General features: G+C 37.3%; 1 protein-coding gene across 6 annotated transcripts in view; it reads left to right on the top strand.

Moving 5' to 3' along the window:
- inpp4b (inositol polyphosphate-4-phosphatase type II B) overlaps positions 1-15,427 on the top strand; it is a 189,150-nt gene that overhangs the window by 160,395 nt on the left and 13,328 nt on the right. For all 6 annotated transcript variants that reach the window (XM_023334716.1, XM_023334715.1, XM_023334718.1 and 3 more), the window contains 7 exons: positions 513-651; positions 8,435-8,607; positions 8,844-8,967; positions 9,356-9,482; positions 11,798-11,938; positions 12,980-13,077; positions 13,870-13,982. In XM_023334716.1, the coding sequence (XP_023190484.1) occupies positions 513-651; positions 8,435-8,607; positions 8,844-8,967; positions 9,356-9,482; positions 11,798-11,938; positions 12,980-13,077; positions 13,870-13,982 (915 nt within the window). The remainder of the gene's footprint in view (positions 1-512; positions 652-8,434; positions 8,608-8,843; positions 8,968-9,355; positions 9,483-11,797; positions 11,939-12,979; positions 13,078-13,869; positions 13,983-15,427) is intronic.

Below are 15,427 nucleotides of genomic sequence, written 5' to 3'. Positions count from 1 at the left end.
AATTTCCCAGGAATTAGAATATTTCACTGTGACAAACTGAGTGTGCAGGATTATTGTGTAATAATCTTATCATTGAAACTAAGCCAGTTTCTCAAGTGAGCGTTCAGGCTACTTTGTTTTGTGAAAACAGCTGCTGTCACACTGACAGCAGAGACACTGATTAAATTATTTCTTTGCATTTAAACCACTTGAATCGTTTTTTTAACCAATAAATAAAAAAGAAATACACTGGTCTCATATGCAAACACACACACACACACAAAGAAAAATGAGCCTCAGTTCATCACTGAAACCCAGAATAAAGAGAAGAAATGGAAGAAACAAAGGAAATGCTTTGAGCATAATCCATACAGCCTTTTCCTTTTGATCTGTTGAACACAAAGAGAGTTTTTGCTGTGTTTCGTTTTCTTTGTTTTTGTTTCTTTGGCTTTCTTTCCATCTTGCTGCCTCAGACAAGCAGAATCAGTGAAGCTGATCTGGCCTGATTGGTGGTTGTGTGATCTCTTCCTCAGGACAGGGTTTGGGCCAACGTCGCCAAATGTCTCAACTGTGTGATCGCCATGGTGGATAAACTCCTCGAAGGTGACAACAGCAAACCAGAGCCAGCGCCGGAGCAACAGCTTGCTGATGTCATCACCTCACACAACCCAGGTGAAACGCTGTTTACGCCGTTTTACCTGCAAGGCTTACAGTTTGGAATTGAAAAGGTTAAACTGAGTACAGGTTTTCCCTTTCAGTTGGGTTCTGGTTTGTATCTTGTTGTAATTTTGTTCATGTGCAAAAGTTGAGAAGGGACATAAAACAAAAAAGTTATCTCAGAGCAGTGAAGAAGGGAGTTGAAAGTGATCGATGATGATGATACATTTGAAATATTCTCTGGGGCATCGATGGATAAGACAAAAATTGTAATTTGAAAAACTCAAATACTGGCAGAATTCCTGTTCCTGTTTTTCTCATCAGATGTCATAACGTTTTTGTAAAGATTGTGCAAGGCTCAGTTTTCTGCACAAACAGTCCTTGTTTTACATGTGAGGTTTTAACAAGAACAGCTGTCAAAATGTTCTGACAATTCACTCTGAGCCTGTCTGCAGTATTTTAGTATTTTCACAGCAGTGTGTTGTCTGGCCCTGAAACGTGACTTCAAGATAATCCAACACATGTGGTGGTTGGAAAAGAAGTTAAAATAATGATGTGCAATCACTCTCATTCATTTGGCTCAGGCACTGGGAAAAAAAGAGTTGGTGTTGCAGTTAATGGGTAAACAAAAGGAAGATTATGTTGAGCAGTTATTGACTCAAATTATATGATTTGTGGACTTCAAACTTTTTGTATTAGTAAATATGAATAGAAAAATCAAGGTTGAATTTTTCTTGAATGGAAAATATCTTGCTTGCAGCTTCTGACTCCATGTATGAGCAATCTGTTCTTGCCGTGGCATGAACTGTGCTTTTTCCCCTTGCCCTTCAGATGTGGGTTGTTGCTCCCAGATTCCAATGATTTCATAATCCTCAGGTAACAAATGTCACAAACTGTGAGGCTGCTATAGGTAGTTGAGGAGAAATTTGTCTACCTGTTTACTTAGATAAAGTTCTTCCACATTTCCTGCAGGATCATTTAGGAAAATAAGAGTGTTGTCTTCGTCTGCTGCAACACACATCCATTTACCAAATTTCCACTCCAGACAAGGAAGTAATTATTCATTAAAAGTTGCAGATATTGTAGGTTTGAGAGGGTCTGACTCCATGGGTTGTTTTTATTTCAAAGTATTGTGTATGAATGTCAGCTGTCAACGTTAATGCATTAATCTTCCACTGAAGCACAACCAATTTATAGTTAACATTTCTAAATTTTTAAACAAAACGACTTCTTCCAAGCCTTTGTGAATAGAAAATCCCAGAAAATTGTTTTGAGACGATAAAACATTTTCTTAAATATTTATTGAAAATGCACATTTTCACATCTCAGTCTGACAAAGTTAAGCATGGTGATTAATTGTGATTTATCACAGTGCTGGAGGCTGATTAGTCTGATTAGATTTTTTAACTAAATGGCAGCACTAGTTTGAATATTACTTATATGCCATGAAAAACTATTTAAAGCTGACTGTTGTTTGCTTTATACTTTCAAGATTTGGGGTTTTTGAGCTCCACAATATAATCAATTCTGGCTTTTTAAAATAAAAATAACACAATAGCCTTTTCTATAAGACAGTTGTGCTATGAATATTACTCACCTGCCATAAAAACTATTTAATGTTAACTATCGTACCTTGAAGAATTTTAGGTTTCTGAGTGTCAAAATATGATGTATTCTGGCCTTTTTTAATTAGAAAAACAAATACTGAGGTCTTTTTATAAGACAATTGTGTTATGGATGCAAAGCTGCACTTTCTAGCAACAATGTTCAGCATTGCTGCGCTCTCACAAACCCAGCGAGAGCCTGTGGTTTTAATTCAGCAGCACTTGCTGGATTCCCCTACCTACCTACTTATGCTAAGCCTGCTATTTTATAGATCCAGTTAAAGCACTTTTACACAATTCACCTATGCACACTCACAAACACTCACATTCACTCCCCTGTAAGCAGTTTTGTTTTAACTTCAGGATTCCTGTCTGGATCTTTGTATATTATGTATATACACATAACCTGCATCTTAACTCGAGTCGAGCAAATCTCAATCTCATTGTAATCTGTTGATGACAATGACAATAAATCTTATCTTATCTTATCTGATCCAAAGACACCTTGACATGTAGAACATTTTCCTGTTCCACCTTGGGACTACATTTCCCAGCGAGCCACAGCCAGCTCAAGGACTAACTTCCCTGGTAACTCAGAGTGGTGACAGTGTGGCTTAACTTCAAATCCAGCAGCAAAGACTCCCAGAGATGAAACCGTATTCTCCTGGTCCAAACATAGCAATTCTTCTTTAATCTACAAAGTTTTATTTTAGTCTCATTCATCCAGAGAGTTGTGTTTTTTTCAGCAGCTCTTTGTCTGTTTCATGGGAACCTTATAATACTTCTTCTGAAGAGCTGTTGCTTTCTTCTTGCAGTCCTGCCATGCACACTGCTGTATTTCAATGTGTCTGCGATAGAACCGAACTTCTAAGCTTCCAGTTGCTCAGAAGTTGCCCTGGGTTTCTCTGACGAATTATTACACTTCGCTCTTGAAGTCGGCTATTTTTGGTTTCCACTTCCTGGAGATAGGAGCACTGGTCTTGAATTTTTCCAACAATTTGTCAAAGTGCAGCTAGAGTTCAAACTATTCACTCTCTCTTTAGTAATGTTTTCTACCCATATCACCACTGTTTGAGCTTTTTATTAGCCCTGCTTGTTCTGGAAACACTTTAGCTACTTTAGCTGATACAGTTTGTTGAATTGCATGTTTTCACATGAGACCTAATCAGTCAATTCAAGTTTTCTTATCCAGCTAAAGAACCAAAACATAGAGTTTGGACAACACTCATCTGTCCGTCTCTCTGTCATTAAACCATCGATATTCAGGTTTTTTATTCAAAATCTGACCAGAAATAGAAATATCTGTCATAGATTCATTGTGAACTAGTATTAATAATGTTGATAAATGAGAAAGGATTACAGAAATTTAAATGAAGTCTGCTAAATGTTGACATAAAAATGTGAATCAACCCTGCTCAGTTTATGCAGACGCGTTCCCTGTTGCTATCAAATCCTTTCTGAAGCTTCTGTTCAGAGGGAGACACCCCGATGCAGCTGCCAGCTGGCACCCAGGGCAGCAGCATCACTTTTGGAGAATCTCTCCATTTAGGTCGCTCCACTGCTTCTGTAGAAATGCTGGTGTATTTTTATTATTTGGTGCATGTGTGCAAGGAACAAGGCCAGAGCACCTGGTTCTCCGGCAGCCCCCAGAGCTCCTTTAGTAAGATGCTAAGCTGCCTCAGAGCAGGCGGCCGTCTGCTTACCAAACTCTAAACGTGGGTAGAATCATGAGAACGGCTTTAACTTCTGGTTGTCATGGGTAATGTCTGGACTTTTGATGAAAAATTGCTGCCGGAAGGGGTGGATGTTTATACAGATGTGTTTGAGAGCAGGTGAGTGGGACTCGTCTCTCCTCCTCTTCCTTTTCTCCCCTCGGTCTGATGGCGGCGTTTGAGATGAAACGAGATTTCTCATACGAGGCTCAGCCCAATCTGATGTGATTCACAAGCTGGGAGTCCTACTCTGCATCTGTGTTTGTCCATAAACTTTTTAGAATGTGAAGACTGAAGAGATTACAGCATGCTGGGCGATGTCTATCCAACACTGCCCCCTGCTGGCCGCTCAATAGAGCTCTTTAGGGATGGCTAAGAACATGGAATGCATTGTGCTTGAACTCAGATTGGGAGGATTTTGGAATATAAAAGACTTTATATTCAATTGATATTTGAAGTTTATACCCAGTTCTCTTTAATAATGGAATGCAAATCCTTATGAAATTTCAGATTAGTGAATTACAACCTCAGATTAATCTCTATTCTTACTCCCAAACAGAGGTACATGTTTCCCATATTTAAGATTTCACTATTTTTAAGTGTTCATCTTCTGCAGAGTTTTTCTGCAGAAGAGTTTAAAAATGTAATGTGTTGGTCAACTCTTATTACAAAAGGCTATAGTTTCTCTTGTTGATGTTTGGTTGGAATACTTTCACCATTAGACAGCTGAAGCTAGAGGCTACATTGCTGGTAAATTAATGATTATCTTGACTGTTTTGTTTGTTTGTTTGTTTTTATGTGGACAGTTTTGGAAACCTATAAATGAGTCTGTACTAATATACTACCTGTCAACAATGACTCCTCCAGCTGCAGCTGATCCAGAATGCTGCTGCTGGCGTTCTCACTAAAACCAGGAAGATGGAGCACGTCACCTCAGAGAATAAACTTTAAATGCTGTTGTTAGTTTATAAATCACTGAACGGCTTAGCACCACAATACATTAAGGTCTGCTGTTGTTGTATCAACCCTCTCAGGTCTTTTGGTTCTGGTCTGCTTCACCGTGTTTAGTTCTGACTCTCGGAATAGTTAGAAGGTTTGATTCTGATGATGTTAAAGGTCTGAGGGGTATATATGGTTGAAGATCAGAAATGTAGTCTGGGTTTCTATTATGAAGTGCTTTGTAAACCATTAAGGAGATTTTAAATCCTATTCTTTGAGCAACAGGCAGCCTGTGCAGAGAACTTAGAACTGGACTGATATGCTGATCTCTTTTTGTTTTAGTTAGGACTCTTGCAGCAGCATTCTGGAGAAGCTGGAGCTGTCTTATTGCTTTTTTTGATAATCCAGTAAAAATTCCATTGCAGTAATCGAGTCTACTAAAAACAAAGGCATGAGCTAATTTTTCAGAGTCTTGTGGGGACATGAGTCTCGTAATTTTAGCAATATTTTTTAGATGGTAGTATGTTTTTATGATAGATTTGATGTGGTTATTAAAGTTCAGATCAGGATCCATGATCACCCCCAGATTCTTAGCTTCATCAGAGCATTTTAATCCAACAGACTGAAGGTGGGTGATTATATTTAATCTATGCTCTTTTGGTCCAAACACTAATATTTCAGTTTTGTTTTTATTTAGTTGGAGAAAATTTTGGCCCATCCAGACATTAATCTGCTTAATACATTTAGTGAGTATTTGAACCTGACTGTAATCTCCTGGTGAAAGTGTGTCATCGGCATAATTGTGGTATTCTGTTTTATTATTTTGTATAATTTGAATTAATGGAAGCATATAGATATTAAAAAGAAGCGGCCCCAGGATGGAACCTTGGGGAACTCCATAATGTAATTTCATTCAGTTTGGATTTAAAGTTGCCTATGGACACACAAAAGGTTCCGATGAACAGGTAAGATTTAAGCCAGCTGAGTACTATACCAGAAATGCCAACCCAATTTTCTAATCGAGATAATAAAATATCATGATCGACTGTGTCGAATGCAGCACTCAAGTCAAGCAAAACTAATATTGACATTTTATTACGGTCAATGTTTAGACGGAGGTCATTGAATATTTTGACAAGAGCCGTTTCAGTGCTGTGATGTTGACGGAAGCCTGACTGATGGACATCAAAACAGTTGTTCAGGGCCAGAAAGCCATTTATCTGCTGAAAAACAAATTTTTTCTAGTATTTTAGACAAAAAAGGTAAGTTTGATATTGGTTGATAATCGCTTAAAATTGATGACTCTAGATTATGCTTTTTGCGAAGTGGTTTAACTACCACAGTCTTTAGAGCCTGAGGAAAGACTCCAGAGGAGAGTGACTTGTTAATTATTTGTAAAAGGTCCGGAGCCAAAACCTCTGACACCTTTAAGAATAAACTCGTAGGTGGATGATTTCATATGATGTAAAGTGTAACTCAAATCTTTTTGAGTGATCAGGTTAAAGTGGGTCATCATAGGTAAGTTCTGTTTAGGGGAAAACATAGTTAATTGTTTCCCAACAGCAGACACAGAGGAGTTTATTGTTTCCCTTATTTTCACAGTTTTATTTATAAAAAAGGTGGCAAATTTGTCACAGGCCTCAGAGGAGAAAAATTCACGGTTAACAGAAGAAGGTGGATTTGTCAATCTGTCAACAATCGAGAACAGAGCACGAGAGTGGTACTTCAAAGGAACAAATTGTCTCAAAGATACTTTACTAATTAGTCATCAGTTTCCACAGAAGTCTGATTTAAAACACTCTTTACTTTAAATCACGTGTGTTGAAATAGGAAACATGCAGGTGTGTGCCCTTAGGCCCAGGATTAGGAAACACACCCTCCTCAAGACAGCAACGTGGGGTGGATGATGTAAATGTTATCTTGTGCCAAAATTTTAATGTTCACATTTGTATTTTGTTTTATTAAACAGCCAAAATATTGACCTACTTTTAATGTAAATCCTAATATTTACATACAAAGTTCTGCAAATAGGACTTTGTATGTCTTAAAAATTTAGCATTTCGCTTCAACGGGCTAAACCAGCACTCTGACAGGTTAAACTGGAATCACAGTTTAACCTGTGGTTCCTATTAGGGGTGTCACACTAAATTCAAACTAGTGTGACACCCCTGACGTAATTAAATGGCAGTGAAAGATTTCATATGCAAGCCTGGGAAAGCTACAGAAGTCATTTATTTCAGGACCTCATAGTTCAGTACTGAGTCTAAAAAGACTGATCTAGGCAACCTCTACTAGCTTTGCACTTCCTCATTTACATCTTTTCATTGTGTTAATAAATTTATGAAGGCACTGATTGTAGATACTTCTTTCACAGCAAGGCTGAAACTGCTTGCAGAGGTGCAGAAACCTCTTATATGTACAGAAGCTGCCAGAGTTTGGGAATATATTCAGGAATCAAAATCTCGTATGAAGGAGAAAACTTTCTCGATATAACGAGTTTAAAAAAAAAGTTATGGTTTGGTTTTAATGTATGTCATTAAAAACAAAATATCTTCTCTTTTAAATATAAAAGATCATAACTGTAATGCAGTAGCAGAGGAAAAAGAATGAGAGGAAGAAGATTCATAGTGAGGCTCTCAAGGCCTTTTTAACAAGTTGTCATCTGTGAGAGGAATTAATTTTTATATCTCAGTAAAATGAGAAACTTTCTTTGCACAACGAGATGGAAAACTCATCTTGTATAAACAGCATTTTAAAAGGAACAGTTTATCTCTTAAATAGAAAACATCGTAACTAAACACCAACACCTCTGAAATTTTAGATATTGTCTAGAATAAACAAAATGAACAGGAGTCATAGCAAGCCTTTTTTTATATAAGTCGTAATAAAAGGAGCATATTTTTCTATCATTAAAATGAGAACATTTCTCATTAAACAAGAAAAATCATAACAAGATTTATATCTTAATAAAACCAGAATATCTTCTCTTTTAAACAAAAAAGGTGATTACAGTAAAACGGCAACACCTGTTGCTTGGGATTTTTAGATGTTGTCTATAGAAAACTGGAGGAGGAGGAGTCAAAGCAAGCCCCTTTATTTTTTACAAGTCATAATCTGTCAGAGGAGCGTATGTTTATCTCCTTGAAATGAAAACGTTTCTTGTAACATGATATATAGCTTGTCTCGTTACGAGAAGCTTTTATCTTTTAACAAGTTTTGCATCTTGTAACGAGAAACATTCTTGTTAGGACATGATAGTGCTCCTAAATTTGCTTCCAAGTTCTGGCAGTTAAACACTTCCATACATATTTATAAAGATACTGATCAGATTTTACTCAGACATCCAACAGCAGCATAACTGCAGCATTGTGATTGGTTTACTGCATTGAACAAACTGATGTGAATATTCCCTTTAAACTTAAAGAAGTATTCCAGATTTCCCCAACATTCAGCACACATTTAAAACATCACATCCTAATAGATTCAGTTTTAAACTCTTTCTGACCCTCTCCTCAATGTTTCTGTTCTTTTATTTCTCTGCAGGTGACTGGCGAGAGCAGCTGAGTCCTCTGGTGACCAGACTAAAGGAGTGCGTGTTGGAGGTGGTGGAGAAAGCAAAGAGAGCAATGACCTTCGTCCTCCTGCAGGAGGCAGTGTGCAGCATACCTCAAGGCCTCCACCTGCAGCAGAGGAGAGACGTAGTCTTCAGTCAGGCAGTAGGTGGCTGGCTGCACTCATCCAGTACATTACCAGTAAAATGCTATTTATTGCCTCCACCTGACCCCACATGTTGGCTTTTGTTTCATGAACTTTTAGTTATAATTTAATAAATATCTGAGCAGTTTGTCTGCATCCCCAGTTCTATCTGTTCAAATCAGCAACGCCTTTCGTATTGTCTGAGCTGGGAAGCGTGAAAGCAGCGTTTGAAGTTGTTGTTGTTGCACGTCGACAGCTGGCGGCGCTGGCATGTGGCTTTGTGATGAGGCTGTACGCAGGCTTGCAGGACAAAGACTTCCTGAGGCAGCTCCACCTCGTCGGCCTGGTGGCTCAGTTCGAGAGCCTGCTGAGCACTTACAGTGAGTACATCACAGCAGCACAAAACCTCCACTCAGTACAGTTCATTATTCTACACTTTGCAGAAGAACATTTAGTTTGAAAACTGTTCACTATGTTGACGAGTGAAAAGTGCTGTGGCAAGTTGCACCATGTTTGAAAACAAGGTGATGACTGAGTGGGTTGTTGGTTTTGGCGTAATGTTCTTATAACAAAGGCTTCATTCAGTTTCATACAGTGCCTTCCTGGTGAAGGATAAACAACTCCAAGAAGATTAGTTTAGAAAGAGAAACAAATACAGATTTATTTTTCAAACTCCATTCTTTATTCCTGTTGTTTTCTTTAATTTTACTGAATGTCGGAAACGACGTAAGGAGCAGAGATGAAATCCTGGGCGATGTTTTGTTTCAGGCGAAGAGATCGGGATGCTTGAGGACATGGAGATTGGAATCTCTGACCTGCAGAGAGTCACGTTCAAGATCACAGAGGCCAAAGCGGATGACCTCAGTGACCTGCAGCCTTCAGTTTGTGGCCGACGGTGAGATTCCTCGCACCCTGCCAGGTTCAGCCACTTCGTGTGACAATGGCATGACTCAGTTTTTACGAGAAATATATCAATGATCGCTTCTCAAGAGCTGATTAGGTCACGCTGAGAATTTATTATTTGAAAACTATGACTTAAATTTACAGTAACGGCATGAACCGTTCACATTCCTTTATCAATCTTTCTTAAAGACATATTAAATCTGATCCATTGTGATGTTTTGCTTGCACTCTGTGTCCTGCCACTCCTTTATGTCTGTTTGGTTATTTTCTAACCTCTTTGCTCACATTTACATCTTAAAACGACATTCTGTAACTTTTATGAAGAATGTTTTTTCTGTATATTTGTTAAAACGGTCACCATGTTGTGACAGTTTATGAGACAGAAAATCTGGGAAAACATCCATCTCCTCTGCTTCCTCGCTGAGCTGCTGTCACTGCCCCCAACCAAAACAACCAATCAGAACCAGGAGGCGGGTCTTAGCACTGTCATTCACCCTCATGTACCTACTGGCAGAGAAACAACTTATTGCTACAGGAAAGCCATTGATGGGTGGCCTTGGTAACTAGCATGAGCATTCACTATATATTCTATATATTTGGTTATGTATCCAGTGAGGAGAGAAAAAGAGAAGAAAAGTTGAAGGCAACTATTTCCAAGTCTGATTGTTATTTTACAACAAAACTGTAATTTGAAAACAATAGCATTCAGGTAGTTTCAAATCGCTGCTCCTTTTCTGACCAGCATTGTTACTTAGATAGGTACAGGGATGTATGAAAATGTTCCAGCAACTTTTCCCTCACATTAACCTGTTATACATCAAGCCATGCAGTGGTGCAAGTTTCACTTTTCTTCACATAAATATCGTGTTTTTTACCCTCACAAGAGCACGTTGTTTAGCACTAAAACCTCTCTTCAGGCTAATGCTGTGTGCTGCGGATGGAATTTAAAAAACACTTATGCAGTCAAATGTTCTTCCCTTCACTTTTCTGTGCAGTGGAAGTAAAAAACATTTGGAACTAATTATAGTATGTGTATGTCTACTGACGGTGAATGCATAAGCACTTTCTTATCTGGTCAACTTTATGCTCACAAACAACAACTGCAATCAACGATTGTTACAAACTGTGTTATGTATACTTTCCTGAGCCTGTTTTTGTTTAATGTGGATAAATTCATCCTTCTCACCCCTTTAGTTTCACAAAACGTAGCTGCACTTTATGTGTAAATTATCTTTTTGTAGTTAGACTTTTTCACTTTTTCATTTTACAAGATTATGTTGAAATATTAAAAATGTATATATTCATATATTTTACCTCACCATTTTAAGTCATGTTTTACCTTAATAAATAAATGTTGCTGTTTTTATCTCCTTGGGAGAAAAAAAAGCAAATGTGAGAAAAAACAGAAATATTGGACCCGTCATGGCATGGGAACAAGGTTGGACCAAAATGCAAGCAGATTCTAGGGGCCTATTATGAAATAAAGATTTAATCAAAGAAATCCAACAAAATACAAAATCTAAAGGGAGACAGGGAAAGCAGAGAAGAACCGGAGAATAACAGAAAGAACCAGCAAGGAGCGAGTGAAATAGAGGCGGTTTAATACCAGGAAAGCAAGTCTGACTGTAACAAATAATGACTAATCATAAGGAATTAATAATTAACTGAACTGAACTGGACTGAGAGCAGACTGAACTAAGCAAAACAGACATAAGGCAAACAAATAAAGAAAAACTAAAAAACAAAGAAAAATCCAAAGCAACAAAGGATTCCAACAGGAACAATATTTAATATAAAAATGTGTATGAAGGTAAAACCCCTACTGCGTATTTTACATATAAGAGGTTATTTTGTTCATATAACTAGAGAGCTCAAAGGATAATCAGTAAAAATGGAAGAAAAAAAACTGCATAGTAGCGACTTACAGCAGCTTAACTGATGAGATGTTTAGGGCAAGAAAATCTGCATGAGAGCTGGAAAAGGAAGAAAGTCACTCAGCAGTCGGCTACTGGCAGTAATGAGGAAGTCATTTTCACTTCTGAACTATGTGAACTTTAATCCACATAGGAGAGAAGTAGCTTTATAATGCTGCAGCGGCTTGGCTGAATATTCAGAGTGCTGACGGCGGTTTCACACAATTACACTCATGTCTGCCTCTGAAGCACGAACACCATCCGTTTCTATTCCAGCGCTTGCCTACACCTTACTCAGGTGTCACATTTACAACTTCCTGAAGGCATTATGTCCATCAGAACTGCAGAACATATTGAATTTCTCCTAAATTATCTTTTCTCTCTCTGTATTTAGAGACCACTTCACTGTCGAAGTGCCATTACCACAAGTGATTTTTCAGACCTTGCCAGAAGAGATCAAGGAGGGCAGGCCTCTGCGAGTTTTCCCCGTTCTGTTTAACGTTGGCATCAATGAGCAACAAACTATAGCCGAGAGGTACTGCAGCTACTCTTTTTCCCTTAAACATACACACACACACACACGTCTTTAATCAATATGCAAACTAATGCAGTCTATATCAGACGTTTTACAAGTGATTCATAGTGATTGTCGTGTTTTTATTCAGAGAATCTTACATTTATATTCATAGCTGCTTATAATTTATCTTCGATTCCCTTGAAAAATAAAACTACCTAGATATCGTTATGTAGATTGGTGTCATTGTTTTCTTCAGTGCATATCTTACAGGTTTAAATCACTAATATTTAAAGCCTTGAATGTTTTTGAAGTGGGGTTCCTTGGAGAGGTTACAAGCAGTCACTATCTGTGTTTCTATTAAAAACCTTTTTGATATTCTGCTAATGTCGATAAAACACAATTTTGCAATTGTGGTGTTTCCATTAAATAAGCAATGTAATTAAAATCACATGTGAATAAGCTTGTTCCCGTGATGACATTAAAAATCAATCACGTTTCTCAATAAAAATCTTTTTTCGAAAAGCATGATTTTTTTCTGAATTGTCATGTTTCCATTGAGTGAATTTATTTTTGTAATTCTAATTTGCGTAATTTTATGGGGAGTGGAAGCGCAGGTAGTGTCTAGTACCAGCAGAACGGTTTTCCTTTGACAGCTTGTCACAGCGTGGCTATGACCGAGAGACGTCTACTGTCTGAAAAACAGTTAATGTGAATACAGCTTTATAAACTTCTAAACTACACTCACACTAACTAGTGGCTTGTTTTCAAAATAAGTTGATGTCTAGTCGCATTTAACTTCCTAAAACTTGTTGCATTACCGCTATGCATTTCCAGACTGAATTTATTTTGAGGTCGGAAAAATCCCCACTTTACCTGGCATGTAGCTCCATCCTCTGGGAAATAATAGTTTTATAGAAAAGACATTTTCATCTGCCACAAGATAGATATTGTCTCCTCTTAGTGTCTCCACACAACCATGTTTTTAAAAAAAATCTGAAATATCTTTTTAAGTCAAAGAACTTGAATTCTGTCAATATTTTTTCCTTCTGGTTCCCACAGGTTCGGCGATATCTCTCTACAAGAAAGAATAAACCAGAAGAACTTTGAGATTTTAGAAGCTTATTATAAGACGTTAAGAGAAAAGGTGCCACTAGAATGTAAGGGACAACTCGTATGTTTTGTCACATTTTTCAAGCTAAAAGCAACTGCACCACAAATTTAAAGATATTCATATTCACTGTATGTTTCAAGTCAATATCCAGCAGTAAAACAGCTGTTGTCAAAGATCTAAAACCTTTTCTGACTGCATGGAATTAATATTTATTACAAGGAACTGGAAACAGCAGGCATGCATGTTTAGAGTGCTTTACACACTGCAAAACACACAATTTTACCAAATACCTTAGTACATTTGAAATATGACAAAACCGACTTACAAATAATTTTCCATCCAGATAAAGGAGCTTGTTTTGAGTCAATAATTGCTAATATTGATGAAGAAGTGCTAGTTCCACTGGCTGATTATTTCACTTATAACACAGGAAAATGTATTTTTAGTTAAACAATCTGCCAATGAAACTAGTACATTTTTTGTCAATATAAAGGAGTCAGTGACTTAAAACAAGCTCCTATATTTTGATAAAAAGCTACTTGTAAGTTAGTTTTGTCTTATTTCAAGTATACTAAGATATTTTCACTAGAAACACGACAGAAATACTGAGACTTCATGTTTTTGCAGTGTTATTAATCCCTTCTTTAGTTTACTTACAAAGTTTGTACACTTTAACGAGCAATAATTTGGTCAAAGTCTGTAACTGTTTAATGGATCAGAAACTTCTCTAAAGAGACTAAAACATGACTTGAATTGGATTTAGCCGTTTTATCAGCATGCATCCTCTCGTTCTGAGCTTTCTTAACTCTAACACTGTGTTTTGTTTTGCTACAAACAGGTCTACCATGTTTTCAGACACAGACTGACATAAAGGAATTACTTGAAACACTGGGCCAGAATGTAATCACAAAGAAGAGGAAGAACGTTGAAATACTGTGGATTGCTGGAACTGTGAGTTTGGTTATTATTCAAACTTTCTCTTGCTGTCAAGGAAGTTTTCTCTCAAGCGTATGACAGATTTAGGAGGCTTTTTTTGGCAAAAATACAAATCTTATGCTACACTTGATTTATTCCCTTCTTAAAAGGGCACAGAGCCAAAGACAATCAACAATCCGACCAAGATTGATTGACTTTGGAAGAGAACACGGTATGGATCCTGACCTTCATTATATAGCAATATTTAGCTTGTGCTTGTGGACTGTTAAGTGTGTCCTTATGACACCTACATTAAAGTAATTGAAGTTATGTTGTGTGAGAAGTGAGTGAGAAGCGCAGGCCGCAGCCTGCAGTGAATGCTTCATTGGCAGCGTTATCTCTTAATCTCACATCAATCTCATGCTGTCACTGTTTCCACAATCCTCCTTTGACTTGTTGATCATGGGTTGGCTTTGTCCTCTCAATTTAAAGACTGATCAGGTTCAGTCTTCTAAGTGTTGGGGCACAAAAACAGCATGCACTCTACTTTTTTTATTGTACTATTGATTGTATAAGATTTGCTGCAAAATCTTACCAAGTATTTTTGATCTAATTTCTAGTTCAGATTTCTTCACACACTTGAAATAAGACCAAATTAACTTGCAGGAAACTTATTTGAGAGATATAGGAGCTTGTTTTCAGTCAGTAATTCATTAATGCTGGTCTAAAAAATAGTATTTCCACTTGCAGATTATTGCACTTAGAACATGATATTTTATCCCATAATATAATTAAACTAATCTGACAATGAAACTGAATTTTAAGGATTATTTACATAAAACAAGCTCCTATATCTTGCTAAAAAGTTTGTTCTGAGTTAGTTTTGTCTTATTTCAAGTGTCTTTGCACTAGAAAGTTCACAGAGGTGCTTGGTGAGATTTTGTGTTTCTGCAGTATGTAAAGAAAATCTTGTTGTTTCCATCAAAGTAAAGGGGTGAAAGTAGCAGCCAGATGGTGCTAGTTATGTTCACTTGGTTAACTGATCATCCTCAAGTGTGACCGTCTTATAAAATAACGATTTATGACAATTTGCTGGTCTGGAGCTTCATGGTGAAGGTTAACTCAATGCCATGATGGAAAGATATCAGCAGTGGCATTAGGGAGAAAACTGCTGCTGCCCAAGTTAATTTTTATTAAGATAACACTTACAATAACTAAAATGTATTTTCACAAAGTCCGATAATTTTTCATATGAATTCTAAGTCATCCCTAAAAACAGCCTCTTAAAAGAAATAAATAGCAAATACATTTTGGTCAAAGTGTGTTGTACCTGTTAGCACTTGATGTTTTCTGTTTGAAGTCCTGCTTTTTATAGAGTAACAACTATTTCAAACTGGTACAACTGGTACTTTTATTTGGGCTATCTGCTCAGGCTGCTAGCATGCAGTTAGCTGCTTTACCAGCTTTAGTTTTAAAACAGT

This window comes from Xiphophorus maculatus, chromosome 5, assembly GCF_002775205.1.
Source record: "Xiphophorus maculatus strain JP 163 A chromosome 5, X_maculatus-5.0-male, whole genome shotgun sequence".
Taxonomy (NCBI): Eukaryota; Metazoa; Chordata; class Actinopteri; order Cyprinodontiformes; family Poeciliidae; genus Xiphophorus; species Xiphophorus maculatus.
Note: the sequence above shows the minus strand (reverse complement) of the source record. Positions and strands in the feature narration are given on the sequence as shown.